This window comes from Synchiropus splendidus, chromosome 5 (genome assembly GCF_027744825.2).
Source record: "Synchiropus splendidus isolate RoL2022-P1 chromosome 5, RoL_Sspl_1.0, whole genome shotgun sequence".
NCBI classification, from domain to species: domain Eukaryota; kingdom Metazoa; phylum Chordata; class Actinopteri; order Syngnathiformes; family Callionymidae; genus Synchiropus; species Synchiropus splendidus.
Window position 1 is genome coordinate 13935319 of NC_071338.1, and position 11835 is coordinate 13947153.

The 11835-nt window shown below is 41.0% G+C and overlaps 2 protein-coding genes across 4 annotated transcripts in view; one reads left to right on the top strand and one right to left on the bottom strand.

The window, feature by feature from the left end:
- LOC128758698 (A disintegrin and metalloproteinase with thrombospondin motifs 7) overlaps nucleotides 1-3984 on the top strand; it is a 51759-nt gene extending 47775 nt beyond the window's left edge. The window contains exon 24 of the mRNA XM_053864924.1: nucleotides 1743-3984. Coding sequence (XP_053720899.1) covers nucleotides 1743-1909 — 167 coding nt within the window. The 3' untranslated portion in view covers nucleotides 1910-3984. The remainder of the gene's footprint in view (nucleotides 1-1742) is intronic.
- A 1-nt stretch (nucleotide 3985) lies between these two features.
- Nucleotides 3986-11835, bottom strand: calml4a (calmodulin-like 4a). Of its 3 annotated transcripts, none has more exons than XM_053864932.1 (4): nucleotides 11571-11656; nucleotides 11280-11420; nucleotides 10455-10643; nucleotides 3986-4328 (listed from the first exon to the last, which is right to left on the bottom strand). In XM_053864932.1, exons 1-4 carry the CDS (start codon nucleotides 11635-11637, stop codon nucleotides 4228-4230), a joined length of 498 nt encoding a protein of 165 aa, XP_053720907.1. In that variant the 5' UTR covers nucleotides 11638-11656; the 3' UTR covers nucleotides 3986-4227. The 3 variants fall into 3 exon arrangements, with proteins under 3 accessions (XP_053720907.1, XP_053720906.1, XP_053720904.1); XM_053864931.1 differs by lacking the exon at nucleotides 3986-4328 and adding an exon at nucleotides 11688-11835 and having other exon boundaries at nucleotides 9847-10643; nucleotides 11571-11601; XM_053864929.1 differs by lacking the exon at nucleotides 3986-4328 and having other exon boundaries at nucleotides 9847-10643.

Below are 11835 nucleotides of genomic sequence, written 5' to 3' on the forward strand. Positions count from 1 at the left end.
CTCTGGGAGTGAGCAGGATGGATAGGATCAGGAAATATTAGATCAGAGGGACAGCACATGTCAGGTGTTTAGGAGACAAAGTCAGAGAGGCTAGACGGAGATGGTTTGGACATGTACAGAAGAGAGAGAGCCAGTACATTGGTAGGAAGATGTTGAGGTTGGAACTGCCAGGCAGAAGGTGGAGAGGAAGACCAAAGAGGAGATTTATGGAGGTGGTGAAGGAGGACATGAGGTTTGTAGGTTTGAGAGAAGAAGAAGCAGAGGACAGGGTGAGATGGAGGACGATGATCCGCTGTGGCGACCCCTGAAGGGAGAAGCCGAAAGGAAAAGAAGAGGACTTGTGGGAACTGGCAAAAATGTCCCCACAATGTGAAATGTCCCCACAAGTACATGTGTTTCCCAGAAATAGGCCTTACATGGATAGCTATACTAGTACACGCGCATGCACCCACCCACACACGCTCTACAATTTCTTTTCTCTGCCATATGCAAGTGCTCTTACAGTATTAATTTGGCATGTATTATTCATAATAATAATAATAATAAATGTGATTTTTCTCCACTGTTCTTGACAAGTCCAACTCAACCAAGACAAGAGCAAGACTTTGGAATGTGGTCTTGAGCGTTGACCACCACAACACATGATTAGCTCTCTGGATAAATCCTATCCCTCTATATGCAGAATCATACGATAAACACAGAGTTTGGGATATTTGCTGCCACTTAATTGAACTAAAGGTATTTATTATTCATTGGTGAAATCAAAGATTTGAAAAATGATTTGTGGAATCATAAACGAAAGAAGAAATGTGTCAAATTCACACCAGCAGCATCACGGTTGATAAACAACGCTTTGCAATCAGGTCTTTCACGCTGTCGAAGAAAAGAAACTCCAGTTATCAGGCTCCAGTTGCAGCTGCATGACGAACATTCTAATACTGCGCTGAAAATAGATTTTTTCTTCTCCCTTTGTTGAACCCGGTGCAAGTGTTCTCTGTCACCCATTATTTTTGTTAGCCTGGCAACAGGAGAGCTGTGCAGGTCTGGACAGATGTGTGTCTTGTACATCAAAGCCATCCACATCCACAGCGGTTGATGATGAATAAATATGAACATAGTTTGGAGGGGGCAGAGGCAGGTACCTTGTAAAGTGAGTCTGGAGCTCTGCTCGATCACACATATGTGACGGTGGGTTACTTTTTTTTATTATTTAGCATATGTGGTATGCACTGGCAAGGAGAGCTTGTCAACGATCACTTCAGTCACTTCAGAAATCCGATTTCATATCCTCCCCGCAACACTTAAATGTCTCTCTTGACAGAACAAGATCTGTTAAGTGCAAATGGCTGGTCCCTTGTGGAGGCTTCCTTTAGTTCCAGTCATCTGCAGATGTTTGGGGTCATTCTTCTGGCTGTTGTCAATCTCCTGCTCCATCTTTTTGTCACTCCTGAACAAAACCTGCCTCATTTATGCAGAGGCACTCTGGTTCTGACGCACGTCACAAAGTGGCAGAATACACTTGCTAAGTTTAGTCGGCTTTAAGTGTCTGTGGAGGCTGGGGACACCCTGGACAGGTGGCCAGACACTCACACCTACAGACAGTTGTGAGTCATCAATTTACCTCTGGACGATTTCAGACTGTTGGAGGATTAGGTTGCTGTACACACAAATATGCCTTTGTTTTTTATTATTATTATGACATTATTGTCACGCTGAAAGAATGATTTCACCTGTCCCCGCAGGAACAGCTTGTCCTCGTGATCGACTCACTCTTCGCTTCTGTCAGACTCTTCGCATGCTGGGACGATGTCACATGTCCAATGTGCGAGCTCAGTGCTGCAGAACGTGCCACAAAATGAGCAACAAAAGTGGCGAAGAGGTGAATTCACCCAGAGAGGAGGAGCACTGATGAGAGTGGACGCGTCAGGTGTAATAAATTCTCCCTTTTTTCTAGTTGGTGCTGAAAGTGCTCATACATTATGACCACTTTTTTTATTCTTTCTCAAATATGATTTAACCACTAGGTTGTACAGGTTTGTGTTTTTTTTTTTTTTTTTATTGTGTGAACGGAGTTGGGGAAATAATGTGGTTCTTAAAATGTGGTACCATTCTCAGAAAAATGAAGTTTACAATTAAAACCTTTGCCGCATTTTTATATTACAGACTATTATCAGGCTGTGACTTTTGATGTATAGCAGCATTAGTGAGCATGATATCAGTAGTAACTCACCAGCGCTGGTCGACTGAGGTCCTTTTCAGGGAACAGGTTTAGCAAACCCAGTTTCAAAACCGTCCCGTCTTTCAGCTTTCATACGCAGAGTTTTCGGTTTCTGGTTAGTCCAACCAATCCTGAGTAAAGTTAGCCAGCATGGAGCTTCTGCTTCTGCACAACCCTCAGTAATGGAACAGGGAACATGTTTAACCATGGCAACACATGAAATCAAATTTAGGGTGGTTTCACATTGCGCACAGTCTTGAGACAAAGTGTGTTCGGCTCCAAAGTCCGACATGTGAAGACAAGCGAGTCTGGTTTTGGCTGTGGACTTGATCCCGGCTGGAGAGCTGCATCTTGTCTCGGGAAACTCTCCATGGGGGGGTGAACTTCTCGTCTCAGGCGACTCGGCGCTAGATGCCGGAAACTCTGTGTACAGCGCGACTCCACACAAACATAATAAACGGCGGCCACTAAAGGGTCTGATTGTCTGTGCAGACAACACTGCTAAACTAAGGTATATTTAGTTGTTCCAGCACAGCTGGTGTGAACAGCAGCAATCTGAAACGTGACTTTAAAATAAACTGCACTGCTTAAAAAGTGACAAAACTTTTTTGAAGTTGACAGATCAATTTTTTTTTCAATGAATCCTGAAAATTGGACATGTGGAGTATCTGTTCTTTGTCCGTGGAAACTCAGGGTTATTTGGACCAAACGTGGTTGCGTGCAGGTATCAGAGGTCGCTGCTTTGTGAAACCCAAAAACTCCTTTTTTTTCACGTCCAGGAAAACTACCTGAGTTGTAAACCTGCTGTCTGAAACGGGCCCCGGACGTCTCCCAACAACTAAGCGAATTTATTTTTCTTCATCTTTAGAGTGCTCACGCTTGAGTCAAAAGCAGAGTAGCTCAGCTGGCTAGTGGAACACATGCTTGTGTTGTTTAAAAAGGCTCAATATTCTGAGTTATGAATGCAGTGAAGACTGAGAACACCGGTCAGACACAAAGGAAAAAAATAAGCTTATTGTGTAGCCATATTCATGCTTCACATTGCCTTCTCAACCCCATCAAACCTCTGCAAGGCTCTGGAACTCATGTGACGTCACATTTCTCAGATCTCAGGATTAACTTGATGACTAAAGACAGGTATGAATTCGGTTCAAAAAGAAATCCAGCCAGTATTTTAGCTATTACGAACAGAAATTGCTTGAGAGTGTTATGTTTACACCAACTTGACCTTAATGAACCTGCATCTTTCTTGCATTCATAACTCAACTTACAGATGAGCTCTGCTTATTTTGGGTCTGGTATTGGCAGGTCCAGTACCTGAGCTACTTGAATAAAGTCCCATGTGCTTCTCATGCAGCCCAGCAGTCAGCAGTCTTTGATGCACTGTTTTATTTCCCTCAGGACTAGATTTGTAGTATCGATAGGCCACTCCAGAGTTGCACCAGCGAGACTCACTGCACATTATCATTGTCGTCCGTTCACTGCTTTTCCTTTTTGAGCAGCGGGTCCAAGTGCCTCACTTTAGCATATATATTCAGGGACTACACAATGTGAAATGGGATCTATCAACAACAGTGTACTTCAAAACCAAAAGCAACATGTGAGTTGATGTGTTTCACCAAGAGGTTTCATGATACGATGAGATTGTTTTTTCTTCTGTCTCAACACTTGTGTACTTAACTTCTTTTCCGATCAGTACATTCCAGAATAGAATAAAGAGCGTGCGTGTCGTCTGCCGAACATTTCAAGATAAACAGTGTGAGAGAATGTTATGCATTGATTTAAGTTTCTGTTGACAACTGTTTGTGAAAATAAACAAGCACTGCAAGATCCAGACCAAGAGTGGAGTCATACCATCAGCGATGCAAAGGGCTTCAGTTCTTTCTGTGTGTTGTTTGCTTTAAGACGCACTACATAGAGTCGCTGTGCAAATGTGGCTTTTTAATAGCACAGATCAAACAGAGAATGAGAAGCCAATCGCAGATCAGTGCGGAGGATCTGCAGGTGCCTCAGTTGTAATCGACCGGCGGTAGCAGCACCATCTCTGTAAACTGCTCATAATTGACTTTGCCGTTGGTCCTGATGTTGGCCTCTCTGAACAGCTCGTCCACTGGGAAGAGAAAAGCTTTATGAGTGAAGCGGCACCAAAGTGACTGGGACAGACTGTACCTGGTGGACTCATCATGCTTCATTGAAAGCACATGTGGCATCAACTAGTGTGAATCGATATGAGGCAGAAGTTAAGTTAAATTGAGATATATTGTCATGTTTTCTCTTTTAATTCCTGCCCTCTTTTTAATACCTTTTTCCACACAATTATTTGATGGTCAAGTAATTTTTGTCTTCCAAATTTCATTCCCCATAATTTATATTTATGTTTTCCTCCTCATATATCATCAAGTTTTGAGTGGTTGTGTTATATAATGATAATATAAATGTCATTGCAACCTGTAGTTTGTATGTTCCCCCCTGGAGTGCCTGGACTCTGATTTCCTCCCGCAGTATACAGAAAAAAATAATAGCGACTCTAACTTTGGCAGGCGTGGAGAGAGGCATAGCCATAATGCATTAGCAACATATCTATAGCACGTTTTCACATTTGCTGCCTGTGGTCTGTAATAACAGAAATAAGCAGCAGTAAATGAGTCGTGATTTCATTCACAGTTCCATTTCAAGCTCTTTTCTCTGTCTATGTTGGATAAAACAATAAGCAATAGTGATTAGTAACAGTAAATATTCTTTAATTTTCTTACTCTGATGAGGTCCAGAGGGGCTCTAACCTCCGTGGGCAACACTCAGATTTATTGACAATTTATATGAAAGCAATTGTGGACCACATTCCAAATGAACAGAAATGCATTTTATTGCTCACACATAAAATTAATAACCAATAATCCACACACTGGATTTTCATTTTTCTAATACAATTTTCAAAGAATGTCCCAGCAAATAATTACCAAATTCCAATCTGAAAAGTCAAATTCTAAAATTGAAAGAAACAGAAATGCTTTTTCATTTTCCTCCTTTGGTTGTACATTTCATGATCACACTAAAAATGATCATTCCCGAGCCACAAGAGTCTATAACTCAATTTGAATTGGCTATTGCAGGTGGTTTAATCTGGAATATGGCCTGAAATTGCTACCACAAGTTAAGAGTCATGAGAGGGACAAAACTCAGTTGTTATATTGAATAAAAATAAACACATTTTTAATATCTATATAAACTTAAGTGAGAGTCTTTTCATTGGTTATTGATCATATTTTGAAGCAAGTTATGCTGGTATTTCACTTCTTGAACATCACCGCTGCTGCAAACAGTTGTTGTTTTTCTGTCTTCTAAACACACCACCATCATAATAGAACCAAAAATCTTGACAAGCTATTTTAGTCTATTGCCGTAGCAAATGGATTTGTAAGGTGCTGTTAAGTATGAACCTGTTCATCACAATAATTTATTGGCATGCAGCATGAAATTGTGATTTTATTGAGTATTAAATTAATCAGTTCCTTTTGACAAAGGGGAATGGACCCTTTGAAATGTTGCCAAACTGATGATGAAACTCTCTAAATAATCCCCACGGGCCTGTGTAATAAATACATGGACTTACTTATCACGAGTCTAAGACAGTATGATTTTAATGACCGGCATAAGCCCATGTTTAGTATTCCACGATGAAGCTGTGATCACAGCATGCAGCGCTGAGACAGCCTTTTCTCATGACTCTGTCCAAGTCAAGAGTGAACAGGAACCGATACGTGAATGATTCAGTATCCGAAGCAGGTTCCCTACAAGTGATGCTGCGCTCTTCAATAAGTTAGGAAAAGGAGAGAAAGGCACTCATCTGTAAGAACTGCTTGTTTTTTAAAGGTCAAGTTCATATGATGCATAAAGACACATTGATTTGACTCATTAAAAATGTACATATCTTCCTTCCCGCTCTTTCTGGAAATCTTAATAGTGGCGACATCAACTAGGGTCGTGACCTGAGGAAGGCATCTTTCAATAGATGGACACATTATGGAACAGAAAACTGTGTGTAGGAGCCATGCACATTGTTTTGTTCTGTGTTTGGTTGGGTTGCCAGGCCGGTGAAGAGATATAATCCCTACACCTGGTCGTTGGTCGACCCCTCGGTCACCTCCCAGCTGGCCATTCCTAAAAACACCTCCAAAGCGAAGTGTCCTGGGGGAATCCTCAATCTTTAACCCTCAACCTCATTCCTCAAAACCAAAGGTTAAGGAAGATTCCATTCTTTAGAAACGGGACATGCCTTAATGTAGGTACTTCCTTAGCCTGTAGGGTGCAGTAGCTGTCTATTCAGAAGAAGAATTTGGAGGAGAGCGGGAGCAAGAAGCACTTACAGGATCAGTGACAATGCCATCAGCAGCTGTGTTTTATGTTCCATTAAAAAAGAAAATATACTTGGAGCTTGGTTTCTTGCTTCGTATTTGGACACCATGTTTTTATTTCTACACTACGCAAAGTATTCTGGGTATTCCTTAATACTGAGGGAGGTCACAGAATACCTCAATACTGACAAAGCTACGTCCCTCAATCTTGCTCCTCAATTTAGCTTCCTAAGAACTGGAACAGTCCTTGCTCCTCACGAGAACACGCATTTTTGAGGATTACTGTTGAAGTTAAGGATTCAGGAAGGAATTGGAACACAGCCTTGTTTGATGTAGTTTTGGCGAATCTTTGCCAAAATATTCAGAAATTGAAGTTCACAGTTACACACTTCCTCTTTTTAAATTAGAAACTACACTGTAAAAAAAAAAACCTCTCGACTCACATTTAATGTGAATAATCCTTTAATAATGATAATACTGTCATCAGTTTGGACAGAAAATCTATTTTTGGAAAATTCGTATTTGCAGAAAATGCCAATAATAACTGACTTCAATGAAAAAGTAAATTATTTCAGTAGTCAGACTAATTAACATGAATGAAGAAATTACACAGGTCTGTGTGCGTGTCACGTCATGTGGACGGTCTGCGAAAGTTGGAAGTTCAAATCAACAAGCACATTCCAAGTTTAGAAGCGGACGGCTTGACATTACACGTGTAGGCATTCCAGCGCACTCCTATCACAGCACCTGCCAGTGCTGCGACTGGGTGTGTTGCTCGCTAAATGACAACGCTAAGTTCTGGTTTTAAGTGAAAGTGCATTAGGTTGTGATAACTTGCATTTTCGGCACATAGGAGGACCTAGCTTCCCCTCATGAGCGACATCAAAAAGATTGGAAAGAAGATAGAAGAAAAAGAAGAGAGGAGAATCTGCACTGAGGAGGTTGCATGTGTGCCTGTCAGCCACAATCATAAAAACTAATGTCTAATAATAGACAGTTACTCTGTGTTTGTGTGTGAACTGATGACCCACGAGCACTCAAACTGCTGCACTATTGTATTTCCAACCTACACACATTCCAGACAATCATTAAATGATGAGGTGGGCTGCATTTGTCGGAGTTAACACGTGTGACATGCAGTGATGCTCAACTACAACCTCCATCATAACAAGTATACATTCGACGAAAACAATATTTAACTGCAAATGTTCCCCTACATTGGCAAATATTTTAATAATATGGAAGAAATTCTGGATGTAATGAAAATGTTGGAGCACCAAAGTAAATCATGGCCAAAAATAGAGTATTTACTCTTAAAGTAAACTATTTCAGAGGGTTGGGGGCAGTTTTAAATCCCCAAAATATCGTTATTAATTTCATGAGGGTATTGGAATTTATTGCCTTCAGACACATATGAGTTGCTGATCCTTCAAAGAATGGAATTTTAAAGTCTGCTGAGAGAGTCTGACAAAACGGGGAAAATGGTGACAAGCTGAAGAACGGAACATGTACAGTATCTGACAAGTGAATTGGAGCAAACAACATAAGAATGTTGTCACCTTGACAACAGTTGTGGGGTTCCAGAGAAAACACGGGTTATTGATTCTCTCTATAGTGGCGTCGTTGTCTGCCCCAGCGGTTTGGGACCATCACTGCCAGATGGATGTAGCCCTGCTGCGGCACAGCACGCCACCTCAGTCGACACACTGTTCAGCCAGAGTGAAGTGGCAGCAGTGGGAACAGTATGAATCAAGTCTTTGTGTGGACAGGGACAGCAAATGGAATGTCCCCAGATTCATGTACTGTAGGTCTGCAACTGACAAAAAATTCAGTCCGTAGTTTCATGACCATTGTTTTTCTAGATGGTTTTCTGTCATATTCACGAGTGCATATACTGACTTTTTAATTACACACGTTTGCATTTAAATTACACACTCTGGTTTAATGCAGTGCCACGTGCTGTTCAGAAATAATTGAACAATGGCTCCCGGATCGACAGGACTGAACAGCTAGTGATGATTTAATGAACGGCACTTTATTTTTAGTCCACTGTGCCAGAACCACGTCAGAATCAAGATCACATGCAGTGCAAATTCCCAGCAAAGAGCAAGTTCTCTGAGGGATATTTCTGCAGATGAAACTCCAAACTTCCCAGTCTGGCACAGCAGCAGAGTGATCCAGATGTGTAGTTTGGCAGAAAAAGAATACAGACAGTGGAAAATGTAGTTTGGCGAACGTTGACTTCAATTCTAGTAACGTTACCAAAATAAGGTCTACTTGTATTTTGTCCTGGTGGTCAGGGCTATACCTAGAGTTGCCAAAACCTGAAGTCAAAACTGAGACCTTTTTCCTTGGTACAGTATACAGCCTCCATTCATATGCAGCAGCTGTTATCACCCCATCCTGTGGGCCAGTATGTTATTGCAAGTTTGTAAAAGTTTACTCAGTTTATATGAATTTGAGAGGAGTTTCAAGGAAGGAGGCAAGTTGTGGTTGTTTAAATATAAATAAAGAAGCTGGCAGTAGGGTAAAAGGACGTTGGCCATTAACAACATACCACAACTCATGAAGATTCCTATTTGAGGGGGAAAAAATGCACCAAGCTGACTAAGCTAAATACAAGAAGAATGCCAATGTGTCAGTTCCAATTTGTATTCAAACCATCCAGAAGAAATGTAACTGCAGCAAGCCCCAATGCTCCCCTGCCATGCACAGAAATCACGTCCTTTGTTGGCAACAAATAGAATCATTGAATACCTTGACACATCAAGCACAAAGAGATTAATTTGAAAATATATATTTGCATTTAAAGAGAAAGCGGTGTTTGGACTCCTTCCTCTCGGGGGTTGCCCCCTCACTCTTTCCATTTAACAGCTCAACAATTGTATTGACTCCTTAGTACGTCACTTCCCCCATTAACTGGTGTAGTCATGAAATTCCTCAGTGATTTCCTCTCCTGAATCCTTTATTTCATTGACCAACTGAGTGCTGCCCTATTTATGCCCTTCTTATGTCCTTAAGGTTGTAAATGTCCACCATATTTATATATATTAATGGCTTCAAAATCAAATTAAAAAGGATCAAATATATGATATAAATGTTTATCAAGCAAAAAGCAGAAGAGTGTGTCTTGTTTCTGACAGGCAATTAATAGGCGGGAAAATTGGTTTGGGCCGCGAGCAGGTGAAAATAAGAGCCTTCCCTCATATATTCAAATCCTGAGAGGAAAACAAGAGGCTGCGGCAGGTCAGATATCTGCTCTGCTTGAGGTTTAAAGCTTTACTGTTTGCTTTTGACACATTTTTCTATTTAAAAAGCCGATTGTGGATATCTTGCTGTGTTAAGTGGACGGCATGCATTATAATAATAATAATGGAATATCAGTGTCCTGCTACATTGGAAATGATGCACCTTGGAAACAAGGTGAGTCCATCACTGAAAGGGAAAGAATCTTTATGTGTATGTGCCAGTGTTTAACAAGCCTAAGTAAATAGAATAAGGGGACCCTATTCTGCTCTTATTGTTTTTTTTTTTTTTATGGCAATGTAATCAATGTGGCAGTGTTTCAAATTCTGTACCGGGGGAAATTGTGTTCTTCACCTCTCCGCTCAAATGCAAAATTCTTTGAGTTTGGTCTCGTCTACTCTTTTGTGAGACAATGTTTGCAATGTGCTCGCAGGCAACGGCCGATTGTTTCACTCAGATCAGCTTCCTCTCCATTACATCCATGAACAGCATCATTGAACAAAAAGGTTTAGAACATAATTGGCGAAATTGGCGGTGACCATCAATGTGACAAAAAAAGATGTATGATTGATTTATATATTTACACTTGTGTTTAGGTGTGTGATAATACAAGATAAAACAACAGGGGGAAATGCTACCTTCTTTGTCAGTGAGTTTCTCCCCCAACTTGGTGAGTTTGGTCCGGAGCTCAGATGCTTGAATGTATCCTCTCTTCTGGCGGTCTGTCATCCGCAAAGCCTCTAGTATCTCTGCCTTGGGGTCTTCTTGTTGCATCTGCCTGTGCATCATGGTCAGGAAAGTTGAGAAGTCCACCTCGCCTGTTTTGCCTGCACACGAGTGATTAGAGCTCATTAAGTAAAGATGATGGAACGGCCACAAACTTTCTTTCTCCTTGCATCATTCATGTGTGCACTGAAATGTGAGATAATTGTTTCTAAACGGATCATTTTCTGTTTGTTGCGGCATCTTTTTCATTGTTGTTGGATTTCATCTTTGTATGCCAATGACGACTTTTGAATATGATGGTGAAATTTCAGTTGTTGTTCTGCACAAGACAACTGCCATGAAACAGGATCGTATTACTTTCAACTGCGTTTCTTTTTAGCTTTTTGCATACTTGCAAGACAAGTATAGTGTATTCTGTCTTGAAAAGCCTCACCCTAACCCAACCCCATCTGAACCAGCCAGAAATTAATGTGGCTTGATCATTTCATCCCCAAGCAGCTAAGAAAAAAAATCTTTAAAATGATGGTTAAGAAGTGTGAGGTCACACAGTGAAACTTGAGAAACTTTTCCTTGCAGAGTACTCAACTGCAGGTATGGAATGATCTTGATAAACTTGCAATATTTATTTGTTTTTAAAAAGCGAGTAAGATGACTCAACCTTTTGGACCTTGATCGGGCTTCGACCCATAGAAATAGCTATCAGAGGTATCATTTAAAAAGACGTAAAATGTACTTACTTATTCCGTTGACCTGCAGGTGTCTGTCAATCTCCCCAAATGTGGGGCTGGTACCCAGGCAGCGCATGACTGTGATCAAGTCCTTGACAAGAATTCTTCCCTTATGATTCTTGTCGTACAAGGAAAAACACTCCTTGAATTCTGTCCAAAAATAGATGACACGCATGACTTTAGGCAGTTCTGTGGTTTCGTGTCACAATTAAACACAGATATATCAGTGTTTGTTTGTTACAGCTTATGAACATGCATCCAAAGGTTAAGTCCAGGCATGCAGGCCAAGTTTATATTCACCATTGATTTGGGCGGGTGTGAAGAACTTTGCCTGAGTACAAGAAGAAAAAACCAAACACCTCATCATACCTCAGAACAATGTGAACCAGTGTAAGAACAGGTATTAATGAGTCTCACCATATTGAAGTGCCGCTGCTAGGATCCAGGAAGCGCCGGCTTGTCAGTCCCACCTCAGTTTAAAGTCCAACTCCTGCAATCCTCCACCTAATATAAAATGCGTTGCTAGGGAAACAGAGACACCCGATCCTGCATTGTTGTTTGCCTA

Bases quoted from the DNA above. Each gene is read 5' to 3' on its own strand.
- calml4a (XM_053864929.1), bottom strand. From the start codon at position 11,637: ATGATGAGGTGTTTGGTTTTTTCTTCTTGTACTCAGGCAAAGTTCTTC. The intron at 11,421-11,570 runs GTGAATATAAAC...ATTTTTGGACAG, and splicing joins CACACCCGCCCAAATCAATG to AATTCAAGGAGTGTTTTTCC. The intron at 10,644-11,279 runs GTAAGTACATTT...ACTCGTGTGCAG, and splicing joins CCTGCAGGTCAACGGAATAA to GCAAAACAGGCGAGGTGGAC.